Source organism: Puntigrus tetrazona, unplaced genomic scaffold (genome assembly GCF_018831695.1).
Source record: "Puntigrus tetrazona isolate hp1 unplaced genomic scaffold, ASM1883169v1 S000000456, whole genome shotgun sequence".
NCBI classification, from domain to species: Eukaryota; Metazoa; Chordata; class Actinopteri; order Cypriniformes; family Cyprinidae; genus Puntigrus; species Puntigrus tetrazona.
Window position 1 is genome coordinate 627,501 of NW_025048098.1, and position 20,000 is coordinate 647,500.

General features: G+C 36.7%; 3 protein-coding genes across 7 annotated transcripts in view; 2 read left to right on the top strand and 1 right to left on the bottom strand.

Moving 5' to 3' along the window:
- brd2b (bromodomain containing 2b) overlaps positions 1 to 6,670 on the top strand; it is a 14,032-nt gene extending 7,362 nt beyond the window's left edge. For 2 of the 3 annotated variants that reach the window (XM_043231858.1, XM_043231859.1), the window contains exons 6-12: positions 1 to 294; positions 393 to 521; positions 1,346 to 1,621; positions 1,770 to 2,014; positions 2,741 to 3,057; positions 3,851 to 3,979; positions 5,314 to 6,670. The exon at positions 1 to 294 is cut by the window's left edge and continues 159 nt beyond it. In XM_043231858.1, coding sequence (XP_043087793.1) covers positions 1 to 294; positions 393 to 521; positions 1,346 to 1,621; positions 1,770 to 2,014; positions 2,741 to 3,057; positions 3,851 to 3,979; positions 5,314 to 5,444 — 1,521 coding nt within the window. In that variant the 3' untranslated portion in view covers positions 5,445 to 6,670. The remainder of the gene's footprint in view (positions 295 to 392; positions 522 to 1,345; positions 1,622 to 1,769; positions 2,015 to 2,740; positions 3,058 to 3,850; positions 3,980 to 5,313) is intronic. The other variant, XM_043231860.1, reaches the window with a different exon arrangement.
- A 363-nt stretch (positions 6,671 to 7,033) lies between these two features.
- On the top strand, positions 7,034 to 10,032 carry si:ch73-31d8.2 (RLA class II histocompatibility antigen, DP alpha-1 chain). Its single transcript, XM_043231830.1, has 4 exons — positions 7,034 to 7,386; positions 7,512 to 7,769; positions 8,641 to 8,925; positions 9,786 to 10,032. Exons 1-4 carry the CDS (start codon positions 7,287 to 7,289, stop codon positions 9,917 to 9,919), a joined length of 777 nt encoding a protein of 258 aa, XP_043087765.1. The 5' UTR covers positions 7,034 to 7,286; the 3' UTR covers positions 9,920 to 10,032.
- A 3,788-nt stretch (positions 10,033 to 13,820) lies between these two features.
- Positions 13,821 to 20,000, bottom strand: part of LOC122333961 (raftlin-like) — an 81,641-nt gene continuing 75,461 nt past the window's right edge. For all 3 annotated transcript variants that reach the window (XM_043231822.1, XM_043231823.1, XM_043231821.1), the window contains exon 10: positions 13,821 to 20,000. This exon is cut by the window's right edge and continues 332 nt beyond it. In XM_043231822.1, the coding sequence (XP_043087757.1) occupies positions 19,880 to 20,000 (121 nt within the window). In that variant the 3' untranslated portion in view covers positions 13,821 to 19,879.

Genomic DNA, 20,000 nt, shown 5'->3' on the forward strand with positions numbered 1-20,000 from the left:
ATGGTCGGGAACGAGCCCACCCACCTCCAGCCCGTCTTGGGGCGAGCGCTGTCCCGTCGCCCGATCAAACCTCCCCGTAAGGACCTGCCTGACTCTGTGCGGCCCCATCAGCCCTCGCGGCCGGGGAAACTTAGCAAGCAGCTTCGCTACTGCAGCGGCGTCCTTAAAGAACTGCTGTCTAAAAAACACGCGGCGTACGCCTGGCCCTTTTATAAACCCGTAGACGCCTCAACGCTGGGCCTGCACGACTACCACGACATCATTAAACACCCCATGGACCTCAGCACCATCAAGGTGAGCTACACACACGGTACTGGTGTTCATGGATACAGGGTTCAGCTGCAGGAAGCAGTAAAGTATGTAATACTCTGCCTGTCTTGTGTGTTCCTCAGAGGAAGATGGATGAGCGCGAGTACCGAGAAGCCCAGCAGTTCAGCGCTGACGTCAGGCTCATGTTCTCCAACTGCTACAAATACAACCCACCTGATCATGACGTGGTGGCCATGGCACGAAAACTGCAGGTAGTCGAACCGCCTCTGCTGTTTTATATGAACATGCGCTGATATGACGCTTAATTCTGCTGCTATCTGAATTGATCCTTAAATATGCTTCTGTTTTTTGTGTAAAATGTGAAGAGACTTAAACCTGGATATGTTCGAGACCATTTGTTTTGACATTTAACCTACTGTAATTGTTGTAGCTAGAATTATTATATTTTGATAGTATTTATTTTTAAATTATATATTAATAGTTGTATTAGTATTAAATATGACTTTTGTTTTGATTTAAAGAAAATTTGCTTCTAGTGGTTATTTAGATAATCAATATTAATAATAATAATAAAATAATAATAATTATTATTATTGCTCATTTTAATATTATCTTTCTTTTTTTAATGAAAATGAAAACCCGATATTATTTGTAATATCACCCTTGTAAATCTAATTTAAAAATAATAAAAACGTAAATTTTATTATTTCTTTATTAATGTCAGTTGTTGTTGTTATTTTATTGTTATTGCTCATTTAAATATTTTAAATATTCTTCCTTTTTTCCTTTTTTGCTATGAGTGTTCATATATAATTTATATGTAATTTATATATATATATATATATATATATATATATATAATTATTTTTTTTAATTATCTTAAATTATTTATACTTAAGATAATATTTACATTTTTAACATTAAAAATATTTTTTATTTAGAAAACAAATTATGATATTACACCAAGCAAATAAATAGTTTTTTTGGTTTTTTTAAAATAAAAAATAATTATGTCAAATAATTAGATAATAGAAATATTTTTACAAAGGAAATTCTTACTTTTCTCTTTCCACAGGACGTGTTTGAGTTCCGCTTCGCAAAGATGCCCGACGAGGTTTCAGAGGAGGAGGAATTGTCTCCCATGCCATTAGGCCGGAACATGGGCATGCTGGGAATGCACCACTCCTCCTCTTCATCGTCCTCTTCTTCATCTTCATCCTCTTCTTCCTCCTCGTCGGAGAGCGAGCCGAGCAGCGACAGCGAGCCGAGCAGCGACAGCAGCCCGAGCTCTGACAGCGAGGAGGAGCGAGCTCAGCGCCTGGCCCAGCTGCAGGACCAGGTGTGTACTCAGGTACACAGACCTTCCCGTTACGCTCTCCTTCATACGTCCTTCGCACATCCTCATAATAACTCGCACGCTAATCTTAAGAAGTGTCATGGCTGTCATCATGTGAAAGCAGCTTTGATCTTTTGACTTGCAGTATATCCCTGTGTTTTAGCTCAGAGCGGTACATGAACAGCTGGCAGCCCTCTCCTCCGGCCCCATTGTCAAACCCAAAAGGAAACGAGAGAAAAAGAAAGACAAGAAGAAGAAAAAGAAGCCCGAGAAACGAAGAGGAAGTCGAACTTTGATGAGCGATGAGCGGGACAAGCCTGCCAAACTGCCTAAAAACAAATCCAACCGTGCTTCACTGTCATCCACTCAGAGCAAGAAAGGCCCTGCGAAGAAAAGCAGCAAGAGCAAGTACGTCTTTATCATTTCGCTCCTTCTTATTTGGGAGTGGAGTAGCTAATATAGATGGAAATTTAATTATTCCGCCCTAAAGAGTTTGTCTGAAATAAATCTGTAAATAAATTATAAATGTTGCCTGAAATATGAACCAAAACTATTAATGCTGAAACAAATATAGTTAAATAGAAATCAATGCACATCCAAAATAAAGAATTTTGTTTACATAATACATGTGTATATACTGTGTATGTAATGGATATAAAAAGACAAATGCATACATGTGTATATATTTAAGAAAAATGCTGTTTATATTTTAAATATATTCATATATAAAGTATAATATAAATGCATATACATGTAAATATTTTCAAAATATGTACTGTATGATAAATATATACAGTGCACATGCATATGTAAACAACAACTTTTATTTTGGATGTGATTTAATCATAATAGAAATATAAAAAAATAAACTGAATTAAAAAATGCTGTTAGTTTGAGGAATATATAAAAATACTTTCTTTGTCTAAAATGTACCAGTTATTGCAATAAAAAATATTTTAGCTAAATGCTATAAACAAGCAGTTATTTACACCAATTCAGTTTGTGAGTCGTTAGATAAATTCAGTAGACCGATTCAACACAAAAACCTAAGATGTAGAGGTACCATAGTAAAGATCTGGTTACTAAAACTCTGCTCAGCATTGCGAGTCTATTTCATTTGATTTACTCTGGCAGGAACACAAAGAAATCCTCCTCGTCTCGTTTCGCGGCGGCCCCTGCCGTCCCCTTACCTCACTACGACTCTGAGGAGGAAGAGGACGGTCTTCCCATGAGTTACGATGACAAGCGACAGCTCAGCCTGGACATCAACAAGCTGCCCGGGGAGAAACTGGGGCGTGTGGTGCACATCATCCAGTCACGAGAGCCCTCGCTGCGCGACACCAACCCTGAGGAGATCGAAATCGATTTTGAGACGCTGAAGCCGTCCACGCTGCGTGAGCTGGAGCGATATGTTATGACCTGTCTGCGCAAGAAGCCCCGCAGTCCGTGCGGTGAGCAGAGATTTAATGCTTGTTACCCATGACATACAGGTCAGATGATAAAACTAGAAAATATCTACACAGCTATTTTTTTCAAATTTTTTATATTATATTTATATTTATACGCTTTTTTTTTTTTAATAATGATAGAAAAAATTCCTCATATTATTTATTCTTAAATTAAAAAATAGATTAGTATGTGCAGTTTATATTTCTACATTTTTTGTTTTTTTTTTTTTTTTTAATTTTTTTATTTATTGTGTTGTCAAATGATTAATTGCAACTAATCGGATTCAAAATAAACGTTTTTGTTTAAACTACACTCATTATGCAAACAAGTTTTTATTTTTGATTAGTCTTTTACAGTTTTACGCAACATATATTTTAAATGTGTTTTTATATATTGGTATTTTAAACTTTTTGTTGCAGTTTATTAATTTATATTTAAAAATATTTACATTTTTATATATTGTAGCAAATAAGCTCAAAAGGGGAAATGTTTATAGTTAATTATAACTGGTTATAAGTAATAAATATTTAGATTAGATTTCAGAATTAACTGTAGCAGAATCAATGTTATAATGATTTATATATATATATATATATATATATATATTTATATCTGGTTGTTTTTATATCACTATATTTCTTTTAGAAAATGTCTTTTTCATTTCAATGTGCATGTAACGGAGCGTTTATAAGCTCAGAGCTGCTTTGTCTACAGCCTGTTGACCAGTAGTTATGCATGTTTTAGCTAGAATTATTTGTTGTGCAATGCATCAAGGGTAATCTGTTCTGTATGCAGTGGTAAAGAAGGGAGGAGGTGGGAAGAGCAGAGAGGAACTGGCTCTGGAGAAGAAGATGGAACTGGAGAGGAGGCTACAAGATGTGAGCGGACAGCTGAACTCTGCCAAGAAACCCCAGAAACCCAAAGGTAGGGCTATTAGCGGCTCCTGAAGAGCTCTACGGTTTGTTCTATTACGTCTTGGTGTTCAGGACTTAACAATAAACCCGGTCCGATGGCCCGAGGCTGGCGTAATCAAGGTTCAGGCCAGCGTTGCCTTTATGGGATCAATTTATTTAGTGTATAGAGCTGATGTTGAGCAAGCAGACCGCATCAGAACGAGCGCCGGAGAAAACAGTACACATAGTGGACCGCAACGGACATGCCGCGAGATGCTTGGGGCTGCACAATTAATCAAAATAAACCAAATTGTGATGATTATGGCTTTGTGATTATAGTTATTTTGAGAGCTAACAGCGGCTTGGTTCACAATTAATGCCACTCCACACAAACTCGCAATTTGGGAACGAAACGTGCGCCAACAGTCTTTCTTTATAATGAGAAGGGCTTATAAACCAGCTGCTGTCAACAAAAGAAAAGACTTTAAGGGCTTCTGTGATTTTACAGCAAAATAGGAAAAAAGCCTGATGATTTAACATTTGGAAATGAAAGAAATTAAGACCGCAGTACATATTAGTATTGTAAATTGGACAGCTGTATTTTAACTAAATACATGGAAACTAAATTAAAAAATTAAAAAAAACTAAATGTTAATAAAAATGAAAATTATTTGAACACAGTAAATATTTTAATTATATTCAAAATAAGAAACTACAAAATTATTAAAAATATTTAAAATAATATATAATTACAATAACAATACTTTTATTTTGTTAACTTTTTTTTGTTTTTAAACCACTTTTTTAATTTATTTGCCAACAACAGTAATAGCAATAATAATAAAAATAACAATAATAGTTATCATAGACACATTAATATATACCGGCTATTTTTCAAATCGCATTTTAATGTTTTTTATTATTCTTTTCCCAAATCTAGCCCTACAAATTCTCCAGAATAATATTCAATAACGAAGTAATTGAAGTAACCCTCAAAGGTGCAGACCGACTGTATAATGTATACATACTCTAAGGATTTATATGAAATTTTAATGTAAATCCGTGAAGAAGTTAGGTTTTTAGCCACTCGAATATTTTCAGCTCTTATATTCTAATCTCTTATAAACCTCAATGAAAATTATTTAACCTTCTGAGAACAAGCTATTAGTTTTTAATCATTTGTACAAATACAAAACCTACTTTCAATATTCCAAGTTTTTCATTTGTCGTCTTCATTTTTGTGTCTTTGCACAATCAACCCAACCAAGTCAACAGCTAAACTGGCTTTTGTTAAGCCCTGCCGGGTCACGCCTGCAAAACCAGTTTCCTTCGCGAGTGTAAACCGGTTTTGTTTTAATTTTCCAGCGGAGAAACCCGGCGGAGCAGAGCCTCACGCCGTGGCGTCTCGTCTCAGCGCCAGCAGCTCCAGCTCAGACTCTTCCTCATCCTCGTCCTCCTCCTCCTCGTCTGACACCAGTGACTCGGACTCCAGGTGAAGAGGACTCTGGGAAGGCACAGGAAACGCTTACACGCACCTCGTTTTCCGTGCCTCCTGAATCCAGGAACTGTTTACTTCAGTGTAAAAAAAAAAAAAAAAAAAAATGTATATACTAGGATTTTTTTTTCTTTTATAAAGAAGACTTTTACCAAGATGCCCATAATGGGAGAGTACGTAATCATAACTACTTTTCTTAGTTGATGAAATAGCTTGTTGTTCTGTTTTGCTTCCATTTCGAGTCTCGAAACATTTCTTGCTGCTTTTCGCATTGATCAGGGCCATTATTTAGATCTCTACGAGCAGCCAAAACCTGCATAAAGGACCTTCAGTGGGGAAATGCGACCGTAAAAAACGCTTTAAAACGTTTAGGTTTTCACGCTACGATGCACTGGACGGTTTTGGGAATTTATGTAGGTGATTATTATTCTGAATAGTTCAGTAACTTTCCACGTGGCTTTGCAATTTGCTCCCTAGTTTCATTTTGCTGTTGCTTTGATCTGTAAGAAATTTAATTTGACATTTTTTACACGATCGAATCAATGTCAAGCGACGCTTTTTCTCATAAATCCGTCCGATTAGGCATCTGTGAAATTGCAGTGATAATATTCATTGAAAAGAACAGCCATAACGCCTCCCTGGGCTGGGATTGGTTCATGAGCACTAGGAAAACGCTGCTAGATTGAGTGGTTTGAATTACTTAAGTTAAATGTTAACTTGAAAGATCTGGTTTGTAGAAGAGACTAGAGGAAACTCATTTAAGCAATATACTGTCATTTATTTATTGTATATAGAGTCCATAATACCATGCTGTATTTATTTGCATCGCTCTAACCTCTCTTTTCTGGAATTATTCTTTTTGAATATATAAGACACATGGCAGATCATTGTGACATAATATTCCCTATCTGCAGTATAATTAAGAGTTTATGCGCTCCGGATTATACATTGGTTTTTATTTGGATGGAAATACAAATACAACAAGTGAATGGTGTGAAGTGGTGTTTCAGTATTTTTATAATGTTTTATTTATTTTTTGGGGTTGGTGCAGCCTTGCAAAACAGGATATACCAGGTTAAACAATGTGGGTGTCTAAATAGTGTTTGCAAGTAAACTAAAAAAAGGCTGCTGATGCGTATATACACACACACACACACACACACACACACACACACACACACACACACACACACGTATATATGAAGAGAGATGGTTAGTTTGCAAAAATACTTAAAATCCCTATTTAACAATTTTCAAAATTTTCTTTTCTTTTTGTGCATTTAATTAATCTGAAAACTGCAGTTGGGTCATTTTGATTTGGTTATAAAACAAAAAAAACAACAATACAAAATGTGTACATTACAATAAAAATATAAAAAAAACATGATTCTTAAAGATTAAAATAAACTTTTTGTATGTATTATTTATTTATATATATATATATATATATATATATATATATATATATATATATATATATATATATATATATATATATATATATATATATAAATAAAAAAAAAAACTATATATACACCATTAAATTATATGTTTATTGATACCTCATGTAAACTATGTAAGAATGTAATTTCATTAACAGCCTCATATTGAATCTTGGTCAGAACATATTATAAATGAATTGTACACCATATATTTCAATTATCATTGGTCCTGTTGGTCGATGCACAATGGTTATTACAGAAAAAATACAGTGGCTTCATGCATCACAGAAGAAGCGAAACCTGATTAGCGGCTGGAATTCAGTGCTCTAGTTCCTATCAGGCATGAGGAAATCTTATTGTACACAGGAATGACTGCAGGAGGAAGTAAATATTACCAGTAAATGCCCCGGTCGTGGCATTCAGCTGTTGCCCTTGAAATGTTGCACTTGCTCTTTCTGTTTTGCAGCTTAGACATTTTCTGGGGTTTTTCAAGAGCTCAAGGTAATGATTTTATCTTCTTATTTAAGTCAGCTGGACTGAGATTTGAGTGTGTTTCGTGCCGATATCGTGTGTGTTGTTTCTAAGCCTGTATGTTGATGGCTAAACGGAAGGTTTTTCTCCCTCAGGTGTTAAGCATTTAATGCGTCAGCTGACGTACTGTCACATAGAGATGATGGACGCTGGTTTTGAGCTGGAGTTTGATGGTGAGGAGCTCTGGCATGTCGACCCTATAGATTACACAGCAAAGCAGCGTCTGCCCGAGTTCGTCGACGACTGGACCCTCGACCGCAATCTGCCTTCTCTAGCGCATTACTCCATCGGCACCTGCTTCTACAATATTCCTCGCTGCATCACAGGAGAAAAAAATCCCCCCGAATCCATCGGTAAAGTCTCCATATGAAAAAAATACCTAATGATTCATCTATTTCATGCATTATTATATGTATATAATATTTTAAGTTTCTTTTTAGTAAAGCCTGTCAAAACATGTTTTAACTTTAACCTCAAAGTCAAAAGAAAATGGCTGTTTTGTATTGTGACGATTCATATAATAATTAAGAACACGCTTGCTCTAAAATTTTATATATATATATATAGCAAAAAGTCAAATGCTAACTGGAAAAAAAAAACGGCTAAAGTTGAAACAAAAATAAATGCACTTTAAATAGCAATGAAAAACCTAAAAGCACACAACCACATGAAAAATTTAAAAATTATAAAAGTTATGAATAAAATACAAAAATTATAATACTGAATATTTACTAATGCTATGACCTTTTTCATGCTGAGAATTATTATAAGCACATTTTGCTCTCAATTTCTTATTACAGTAATGGAAAAAATATTTTTGTAAAAATTACTGAGGAAAAAAAAAGTCGAAAATTTTTTAAATAAATAAATTAAATAATAAATAATACGGAAATAACCGCTCAGTCATTACTGCAATATAATTTTTTTTTTTTTTTTTTTTTACATTTTATTTACATAATAGTATTTTTGTAGTGTCTTTTAATGGAATAGTTCACCCAAAAATGAAAATTCTGTTATTATTTACGCACCCTCGAGTAGTTTCATGAATTTCTTTGTTCCGGGTCACCATTGACTTCCACAGTAGGTAAAGTCCATATCGACCCGAAACAGCCTGGTTACAGGCAGAACAAAGAAATTCATACAGGTTTGGATCTGCTTGAGGGGGAGTAAATGACAGACTTTCTATTCTTTAAGTAATGACATCTCATATCTGTTTTATCACAGTTCCTCCGTCCACGCAGCTGTACGCCAAGAGCGACGTGAAGCTCGGCGTCGAAAACACTCTCATCTGCTCGGTGAGCGACTTCCACCCGCCGCCGGTCAACATCTCGTGGACGAGGAACGGAGAGCCGGTGAAGGAGCAGGACGTCAGCGAGACGCAGTACTACTCCAACCCGGACTTCAGCTTTCGTCTTTTCTCTTACCTGAGCTTCCGTCCCGAGCGGGGGGACGTCTACACCTGCAGCGTGAGACACCGAGGACTGGAGCGGGACATCACCAGGTTCTGGGGTGAGCACTTCTGCTTTTTGGGGAGATCAGATGTTTGCGAAAGATTTCCAACCGAGAGGATTTTCCGCACTCAGTTCCTTCACTTAACCCAATGAAACTGACTTTTTCAAGAGAAGTTCTGTAGTATTTCTATGCAGTCAAAAATTCAGGATTAAAAACTTTTTATGTTGCATTATTTAAATATTTTTTTGTTCTCATAATAATATAATAATTATAATACTTTCAGACTTTTAATAATATAATGATTATTATTAGTAGCAGTAATGTTTGCTTTTTAATTAACAGAAAATTATGATTCAAATGAAGGATAAAAGGGCCTCATTGATGCCTTTTATATTTAAATAATGATTTAAATAATAAAAAAATTGTGCTATTTATTTAATATTAATTATTGCTTTATCAGTATTCAATAAAATATATAGATTTGATAGATGTGCAATAGTACAGTTTCACATAAGGCTGTGTGAATCAAACCAATACTAGAATTCATGTTGCTTATTATTATTTGCACTTTTCTCAAAAATATCTGTTTCATAAAAAAATTAAATAAAAGCATGTTAATTTGTTTTGTTTTTATATAATTGTTTTTCTTTTAGCTAACAAAAAAATTAAAAGGCCCCCTTGATGCCTTTATATTTACATATTACATAAGATGGATTTATGTATTAATAAATGTTCATTATTGCTTCATTAGTAGTTAATAAATAAAGCTTTTATCGGTGCGCAAGCAACATGATACTAGAATGCATGTTGTTGATCCAGGCTTTTATATTTTATTTCTACTATTACTTTTTGCTGTATATTAAGATGTTTGGATGGCTGTTTATTGTTGGTGATGTGTTAATGTCTGTGTCCCACAGAGGTGGAGGTGCCGGAAGACTCTCAGGAGGTTGAGACAGCCGTGCTTGTGATCGGAATTCTTGTGGGATTTTTGGGATTTGTGGTGGGAATCATTATAATCGTAATGAGCAAGATGGAGCTGCGCGCTGTATGATCTCTCACAATCTCACCTGAAACTCTGACAGCCTTCTATTCTTCTAGCACAAGCTCTGTAAATCATGTGTTTATTCAGATTTTTTTAATTAATAAACGTTACTATTTATTTAATACTGAGACTTTTTATATTTCCCTATTAATATAATTACGCCTGTATTTGTTTTATTTATTTTAATTTTATTTTACATTTATATTTTATTTAATTTAATTTGTTGTTTTCGGTAGATCTTTCAGGTATTATATGCAATTTCTTAAAATATATTAATTGCAAAAATATTATTAATATATTTAATATGTCATTTAAAATATATTAAATTGTTAATTTATTCATTTTTATTTATAATGCACACATTAGAGAGAGATATTACACACTTTCTTTATACGTTTAAATTACAGAAAGAAAATATTAAATATTACTTCAGAAATAAATTGCCAGTTTATGGCATCTGTACATCATCCAGGACATAAGAATATATATATATATATATATATATATATATATATATATATATATATATATATATATATATATATATATATATATATATATATATATATATATATATATACATACACACACACACACACACACACACACACATATATATATATATATATATATATATATATACGCACACATTTTCATCCAGGACATAATAAGAAATATCAACTACCCTAAATAAGCAATATGTAATTAGGAACCCATTTTTACTTGTATATAATTTTTAAAAAATACATATTTCCTAGACTTGCCTCACCTCTCATATAATCCCTGATGTGCAAACAGTTTCTTTTGTTGTGGTGCATGCTGATGCATATTCATCCTTCAGTTCAGATTGCAGTTATGAACTAAGCAGATCGAGGTAATTAATTCATTTACAGTTTTGGCTCTGACAGCAGCAGATAAGCAGGCATGTGGGGAGAGCAAAGCTTAATTGCATTAATTAAATGAGGGCTGGATAATCCGCCTAGACCGAGTTCACTTTGCAGTGATTCCTGATGTGAAGTGCTGCAAAAAAAAAAAAAACCCACACAGTTTAGCGGAAGATTCGAGCGGAAAAGAGGCTCGAAAGAAATGAATGCATATCACGCATACAGAATTACGCACTAGCGGCATTAGTGGGATTAATGTGGTACTTCTGTTCTCAATGATATCGGATGATTCCCATCATATTCATATACTGTTGTATTTACACGTAGCTTCGTCTCAGGTGAAGTGCCGACATGCACGAACCACTAGATGGCACTGTTTCCCTTCAGTCAGGTTTTACACGCTTAGATTTGCATGCTTGGTTTTACCTGATTTGTGTCGAGTAAACAAACGTAACCTGTGTTACTCCCAAAAATCAAGGTCGTTTTGGTATAAATTTCCTCATCTAAATCCTAAAATGCCGCCAAGTTAATGATGCTCTCTGATGTTGCACATGAAATAACGTCCATACATTATTCATCGTCCTCGTCTCTCTTCGTCGCTGAAGGGTCATTAGCGTTTTGCGGTAATGGACGCGCCATTGATTTCACGTGCTTTGAGAGTCTGTTTGTGTCCCAAAGAGCTCCGCGGAGGTCATTTTATACACTGTCCGACGATTTACTCGCACGTGTTTCTGGTTAGTCTGTTTTGGGACCGTGCCGCTGCGTGCCTGATGCCATTCGTAACGCGATACGTTTCGCGTTATTGTGGCGAATGGGTGCCGTGAGTCTAAACGGCTGAGGAAAAACAATGCAGTAAGGCACGCCTCGCGAAGCGAAACGTGTTTGGAAGAAACAGAGCGATAGTTAAGACGTTTTAACTTTAAACTAAAGTAGTGCATTGTTGCATATTGCTTTTTGGGCGTCTCGTGTGAATCAGGAGAGAAATATGCACAAATCAAGCACCGTTTAAGTCGAAACATTCTTATGCGAGTATGTCTGGAGGACAATAGGAGACGGGATTTTTACTTTCGATATTATGGACTTGTGGTTTATAGCGTTTTACTTCATGAGATTTAAACTGATGGAGTGGAATGGTTTGGATTACTGTGATGTCTTTTATCAGCTGTTTAGACTCTCATTCTGACGGCACCCATTCACTGCGGAGGAGCCATCGGTGAGCATGTCATGCAATGCTAAATTTCTCCATAAACCAGAAGAAACAAACTCATCTGCGTCTTGGGTGGCCTGAGGTTGAATACGTTTTCCTTTCGTAATGTGATATGTTTCACTTTATTGTGGCGAATGGGTGCCGAGAGTCTAAACGGCGGATAAAACAATGCAATAATGTTCATCACGCGAAGCGAAACGCTGCATGTTTGGAAAAATAAAGCGATCGTTAAGACGTTTTAACTTTAAACTAAAGTAGTGCTTTGTTTCATATTGCTTTTTAGGCGTCTCGTGTGAATCAGGAGAGAAATATGCACAAATTAAGCCAAAACATTCTCATGCAAGTATGTCTGGAGGGCAATAGACAGGATTTTTACTTTCCCATATTATGGACTTGTGGTTTATAGCGTTTTACTTCATGAGATTTAAACTGATAGAGTGGAATGGTTTGGATTACTGTGATGTCTTTTATCAGCTGTTTAGACTCTCATTCTGACGGCACCCATTCACTGCGGAGGAGCCATCGGTAAGCATGTCATGCAATGCTAAATTTCTCCAAAAACCAGAAGAAACAAACTCATCTGCGTCTTGGGTGGCCTGAGGTTGAGTACGTTTTCCATTCGTAACGTGATATGTTTCACGTTATTGTGGCGAATGGGTGCCGAGAGTCTAAACGGCGGATAAAAACAATGCAATAATGCACACCTTGCAAAGAGAAACGCTGCATGTTTGAAAGGAAAAAAACGATCGTTATAACTTCAAACTAAACTAGTGCTCTGTTTCATATTGCTTTTTCAGGTTTAAAAGACGTCTCGTGTGAATCTGGAGAGAAATATGCGCAAATAAAGCACAAGTCAAAACATTCTCATGCAAGTGTGTCTGTGGATTTTGGACTTTTAAAAAAAAAAAGTATTATGATTGTGGATAAGCAACCGTTAAAACTCTTTCATGATAGATTTGTTTCTTACAAACAGCGTTTTACTATATTTGATGTAAACTGATGGAGTGGAGTGGATTATTATGTTTTTTTATCACTCTCATTCTGACGGCACCCATTCACTGCAGAGGAGCCATTGGTGAGCATGTCATGCGATGCTAAAATTCTCCAAAACCAGAAAAAACAAACTCATCTGCATCTTGGGTGGCCTAAGGGTGAGTACATGTTCTGCATTTTTATTTAGCTTTTTTTTTTTTTTTTGAACATCGGGTATATGACAAGTTGATGTTGTGTTCCATTAATGCTTTTATGTTTTTAAAGTACAGACCAAAATCATATTCCTTCTTGTAGTAAACAAGTATATACGCTGTGATCCAGGCTGATTTAATGTTGCTAGTTTCATTATGGCTTCTGGGGAGCTTTAAATTGTCTCTCTACATGACATCCGTAATGAACACGCTCTTAAAAAAAAATCACACATTTACAACTTGCATGAAGAAAAAAATATATATTTTAATAACTAAACTATTTCAGGACCAGCACAGCAAATACAACAATTAAGCCCTTTACCTTAATGTGTCCAGGCATTTTAAGTTTTTTCTAATTAACATTTTTCTCAAAGATGATTTCCATTAGATTATCATTTGAAGAAATGCACCTAATTGTCATGAAATTAGTACCTCGATGTTAAAAAAAAATCTTAATGATCCTGAACATAAGGTTTCATTTTCTTAATGCAAAACATAATTTAGTTTTTTTAAATGAAATATGACCCGTGCAACGCCTCTATTAGAAACAGCGGTTTTATCTCGAGACTTTGCTTCATTAGGCAAGTAATAAAGAAGCTGACGGATATTACAGCAAATAAAACCTCCAAAACAAATCAAATATAAATCATATTTATTATATCATACAAATTGTACAGATGACATTATCGTGTTGCTTGTCCTTACAAACGATGAAAAACATTGATCAATGTTCACAATGGCACAACAGTGGCTGACAATCAAAGAAGCGACCTGCAAAAATATGGAGGCAGAAATGGCAAAATCCTTTGAGATATACAAGCGTGCTTGAGAGGGGAAATGCAGCATGTTTGACTCTTTTATTCTCCGAAACGCGAGAAAACTGTCAGTAAGTGAACCCCAAAATGGGATGCACGTGCTTAAACGTGCGTTAGTAGCTACAGCGATCCTCCCCTGCCGCCACGGCACATTAAAATCCATTATATCACTAATAAACTGGCACATTTCTCAGCTTACGGCACAAAAAAAACGCAGCGGAAGAGGTCGACCGCTACACGAGTCGCAGGTCGCCCTGTCAATACTAAAGGGAGGGTAAATATTACTCGGCTTCATTTCGCTGATCCGGCCTCACATCCTTGTTTTTCCCCTAACAGCTCTGATCCGACTGACCCTGCGGACCCGGACCGGCCTTAACGTCCATGACGCCGTGCCTGCTATTGTGTGCGTTTCCATCTACGCGGTGCTAGATCTCGCATTATACCTTCACACACTAACCATTCATCACTTAGTGAAACCACGTAAAGTGTGTCCACGCGGAAGTAATTGAACCTTCAGAGTCTTTAAGAAATACGGAGCTGATGTGTGTATTTGTTTAACAGGGTTTGAGTTGGATGCAAAAGGCCATGTTTGAAAAAGCGTACCATTATAGTGCTAGTTTTTACGTAAATATCTGGATGCACGTGCATATAAACGTACGGTACACCGCTGTTTAAAGAAGCCTATTACGGCTGCATTTATTTAATTAAAAATACAGCAATATTTTTACCATTTAAAATGTTTTCTATTTGAAATATTTTTCTAATGCAATTGATTCCTGTCTTCAGAAATCATTCTAATATATGCCGACTTGCCGTTTAAGGAACATTTCCTATTGTGCCGCGTAATATTTTTATGCTGACTATGATGGGTTCAGTTTTTTTGCTCTTTGATGAGGAAAAAAAAAAGTTCAAGAGAACAGCATTTATTTAAAACGCAAATATTTTGTGGCTGCCACTTAACTTAAAGCGTCCTTACTGACTGTAAGGACTCTAACTGTAAACTTTGGAAAAGTAGCGCGCGTAATGCATATTCCCCCATGCGATGCACTTAAACTTGATGCCATAAATGTGCATTCTCAATGATTAATAGATGTGATTTGATTTTTGCTCCTATAAGCTAGCAAGTCACTCGAGGTCGTTTGTAACCGTGATTTACCACCGTTTTGACCTATAGCGTCTAGCTTACGGCTTTATTTGATGCCGTTTAGCATTCTATTAAAACAGTACAGAGTATACAGTGCAGTGTGCAGTACGCCAGTATTCGGTTCCAAACACAGCCGCGGAACTCAATCTAGATAAGCCAAGCTTATCAGAGCAGATGCTGACAGTAGAGCAATATGCATACTAGCGCATACTGTAACATAATTGCTATCCGTCGGTGATAAGCAGGCCCACACACAATCAGCGCCCACAGATGTCCGCAGCAATCGGGACGCCCGTCATTCACAAACTTCTACACATTGTCTGTTTCTTTATTAAGCGTTTATGCTAATTTGAATGGTTTTGTAGAGCCCTCCGCTATCGTTCAACGCGATCCGCAGATTTTACCTCCTCAAAAAGCCTACGGAGTCCGCCCGCGACGCACAACAAGCAACGTTTGAAAAATACATAGTGAGCCGAGATCGAACACGTTAAACCGAAAATAGGATGATCAGAACGTCTTTTCGTCTCCAGTTGAATCGGCAGAGCAGCTCCGTATTAAAACAATAAACAAGGCCTTTCCCCTCCGGCTACAGTCTAACAACAGCACTGTGACAAAGCACAATTATAATGACAACGTGTCAGAAACCACGCAGAAAAGCGTCGTCGTGTAAGAGGGAAGTGCAAAACGAATTACTTGAAAGCAAAGAAAACGGCATCTTTTATTAGGGAGTCGGGAGGCCGACGTCCTTTCTGATGAGTGCTTCAGACGTCCGTCACAGCAGGTGGGGGGGGGAACGGAAAAGCCATTATGATTTTAAACGTGACCCCTCTGGCCATTAGAGCTAATGCAGAACCGCACACACGGCGTCCCTCGAGACCGCGCGCTGGAAAACCCTGACATCGCGAACCCAGATTATAAATACGGCCAGGCTCCAACACAACATTGCTGACTTAAGGGAAACACAGATGAAGCTCGGGTGAGGTATACAGCGGGCACGAGAAATCGAAATGTTAACTTTTTATTATTTTATTGTTATTTTTTTAGCCATGTTTTGCTCACGCGGAAGTCACTTTTGGAGCAACCGACTCGATCACGAAAAATTTCACTCTTGCCGATCGCTCGGAGTCCTAAGTTCTCATTTCTTGCCGTGCATGATGGGTCACTCCCGACATTTGGTGACGAGAAGGTGCTTTAGAATCGCTGTTTTGTCATTTCAGACTTTCTGTGTAATATATATTGCTGGTAAAGTTCGCTTGCGCTCTCCTCGCTGACAAAGTATGTACTAAGACAACGTGTTTGGTTGTGTGAATGTTGAGGGAACTTTAATTAGTAACATTATTGTAATGTTACTTTTGAATGTTCTCCAAACGTTCTAAAACAAGTGGTTACATTTTAGTGTCCAACTAAAACGCTCCTTGAAAAGAGAGATATATCATAATCATAATATATCAAATAAACGGCGTGTAATGCTTTTGTGTTAACATTTGAGAACGTAAAATCACCAAACAGCTTGACTTGAACTATTAATGTTAACTATTAATAACTTTAAATGGCTGCTATTAATGTCACTGGAATAATGTCGGTTTAAATCGTCTTTTGCTAGAACGTTTTGCTAGCATTCCCTGTCAGCTGGGCTCTATTGTTTTATAATAAAAACTAATGCGATGACGACATCACCTGCCAATAGCGGCTATCACAGAAAATCAAATGCTTTCCATTAAAATACCATTATGTACCATTATCTTTTTCCAGTAAAACCATTACAGCACTCCTTTTTGTAGTGTGTTTGGGGCATTTTCCTGATAGGATTGAACATCCCACCAATAGAATCCATCACGTACCAACAGACATCATTATAGCTTTCATTAAAACCCAATACAATTCCTATTATAATCATTAAATGATTGCAGATAATATTTTTTCGCCATGCATTAAGCTTGTTTTTAACATTTTTTTATTGCATGAATGTTTTTGTATTTTTGCACTTGTGTTTATATATATATATATATATATATATATATATATATATATATATATATATATATATATATATATAAATTCTAATCATAAATAAATAAAATCATGACATTTTGGGCAGGTTTCTATTTTTCGTTCAGCAGGGATTTCAGACATTCAGGTGCATTCACCTTCACCGTTGTTGATTCTATTATTCCTGGTAAAATCCAGTCATTTCTACAGGATTCTATGCGATCAGGAATTTGACCAAGCCGCTCGGTCTGAAAGTGACTTCTGTGTGAGCTTTGTTTCATTGGTTGATACGTCACATAGTGCTTTAATAATAATTTCTATGAAAAACCCAAACCACGAGTCGGACAGGATAATACTCTCTATCTGAAATCAGTCTTGTGATTCTGCTGGATTAAGGGATCTGATTTCTAAAATACAAGACATTGGCTTCATTAATGAATGCCACGGACCCGCGTGAACCCGTCGACCGTCCTCATTTTGTGTTGTTCACTTTAAATCTGAAACATCCCTGAAGATCAGGGTAATAATATCATTGTCATGAAATAACCCCTCTATCCCATCACGACATTCTGTTACGGATTATCCACGTATCCATTTATTTTCTTATGCAAATTGAAAATCGACGGCCGCCTGTATAATAACGTCGTGGAGTTTCACTCTCACATTTTTTCAAGATGCAATTTTCATAATAAAAGCTGTCAGTGCCTTTATGAATCCTGTGCAGTGAAATCTAAAAAAACGTTTTTACCATTACTGCCTTTTTTCATTTCGGTCTGTGCAGCAGGCACACATGTGCACACCAGTTTATTTCTGTAATTTAAATAAATTAGTTAGAAATCGCTGACGGTTTTAAAGGGCGGCTATCGGATGAACCGGGGGGGAGAGAACGAGCATCTTGAGGTGAACGTTAGCCGGCGTCTAGGAGTCTTTTGTTGTGCTGTTTTTAACACGAGAGAGAGAGGTCCTGTGTGAACGGCCCCTCAGTCGTCTGCTAATTAAAACGGGAAAAGGATCCGTTCATGAGCGTATCTCATCTATCTGGTGTTGACTTTCTCAAACAAAATCACTTGTGATGCTTTATTGCCTCCGAGAGCAGTGTTAAAAATGTTTGCATTAGAGCTAGAGCAGATTGTCTCCGTGTCAAAGTAAACCGAAGCCCAAACAGACGCTTATTATGCCATCTGCCTCTTTTTAAAAGCAATGATGCACCCTGTAAATGATCATTCTGTCACCATTTAATCGCCTTTTTTTTTTTGTACAAAGCATCCGATGGATAATTCGTTAATTAAGCTTGTGGCTAAGCTAACAATACAATATTCTAACGAGCATAAAAATATTCCACGCCCACAAAAATTGGGTGAATAATATATTTCGAATTAATTGGAGCAACTTTTGTGATGCTTTTCGTGGAGTACAGAAGCCTGTTTGTGCAGTCGAAGAAAAAAAAAAATGCTTTGGAAAATCATAATTGTCATCACTGTGACAAAAATCACGTCAGAATCGTGGTTTGAAATTCACGATGCAGAACTATGAGAAAAAAAGCGACTCGGTTATGATGAAAAACATAAGTTAATTATGATAAAGTAAAAGTTTTGATAAACCAAAAAATTCAAGTTTTTATGGGATAAAATTGTATGAATTACATTTTCCACTCCATAAGTAAATAATAATTACTAATGGTATACATTACAATTATACTAATGAAATGAAAAAAGTGAAATTATGACTTTTTAGCTTATTATGTGTTTTACTTTCTATGTCAAGTTCTACTATTTATATCTTGGTGTCCATTTTGACGTTTTATGAGTTTTACAGTTTTTTCGCTCTTAATATCTCATAGACTTTGTCATAATTTCGTCATTTTTATCCGAGGATTACCGTTTTTGTTTTTACTGATGCATTACCGTTTTCCTAATGTGCCAGAAAAGGTCTTCCCTACAGCAGCCCGGGTTTTCCTTCCCCCATGAAGTCATGCATGTTCGAAACGGCGCGAGGGTGAGTAAATAATGACAGAATTTTCATTTCTGTGCGAGTTGAACGCTACCAAACCAAACTAAGAGCCGCACGGCAAACGTAACAGAAATATCCCAGCATGTCTCTCCCAGCCAGGTGCGACTCTTCTCTTACATTTCGAGAATCGGACTCTTCTGTTCGGACGGTGACGTGAAATATTCATATAAACGTAAACAAAAACCGTACACAAACATATGCACCTTACATCACGAAAGATTGCTTCTCGCAGCGGTAACCTTCTCCTCGGGCCGTCTGAGATGCCGTCTTTGAGTCTGTCTCGGCCCTCTGGGCTCATTGAGTAAATATTAATGTGGTTTTCCCATCCAGTGCATTTACCGATAACAATCTCTTCCCATCTCTCCTCCCTCTTCCTGGATACCGGAGTCCTTTCGGCTCGTCGATGGGGAAGGGATGTTATCGCCCCGCTCACCAGCGGTCGGTCAAACGTTCAGCGTTGGTTACAAGAGGTGGAAATGTCAGGTGAGGTGTTTGCGATACCTGCTTTAAATCATAATCTACGCGACCAGTAGTTTTGTCTCGAGTAACTAAAGATCAGTAAAACAGCTCTTGCTTTCTTGCTTTGTCTGCCGAACTTGTTTTAAGGATGTTTGGATACTGGAAAACGAGACAAAATATTGATTAGCAAAGTGTTTTTTTTGTTTTTTTTTGCAGGGTAGCATTTATAACATTCAGAAGGTCCACTTCCATCGGCTCGGTGGGTCTGAGCGCGTCCTCAATCCTGATTGGCTGAGCTGTCTTCCTGTTTGCCCACCTCCTCTTCCTGTCGCCCTGTTTCTTGTGCAGTAGGTGAGGCCTCGTCTCGACAGGAGCCCATTTCGGCTTCCGTTTTCACG

Bases quoted from the DNA above. Each gene is read 5' to 3' on its own strand.
- si:ch73-31d8.2 (XM_043231830.1), top strand. From the start codon at position 7,287: ATGCCCCGGTCGTGGCATTCAGCTGTTGCCCTTGAAATGTTGCACTTG. The intron at 7,387-7,511 runs GTAATGATTTTA...TTTCTCCCTCAG, and splicing joins GGGTTTTTCAAGAGCTCAAG to GTGTTAAGCATTTAATGCGT. The intron at 8,926-9,785 runs GTGAGCACTTCT...TGTGTCCCACAG, and splicing joins GGACATCACCAGGTTCTGGG to AGGTGGAGGTGCCGGAAGAC.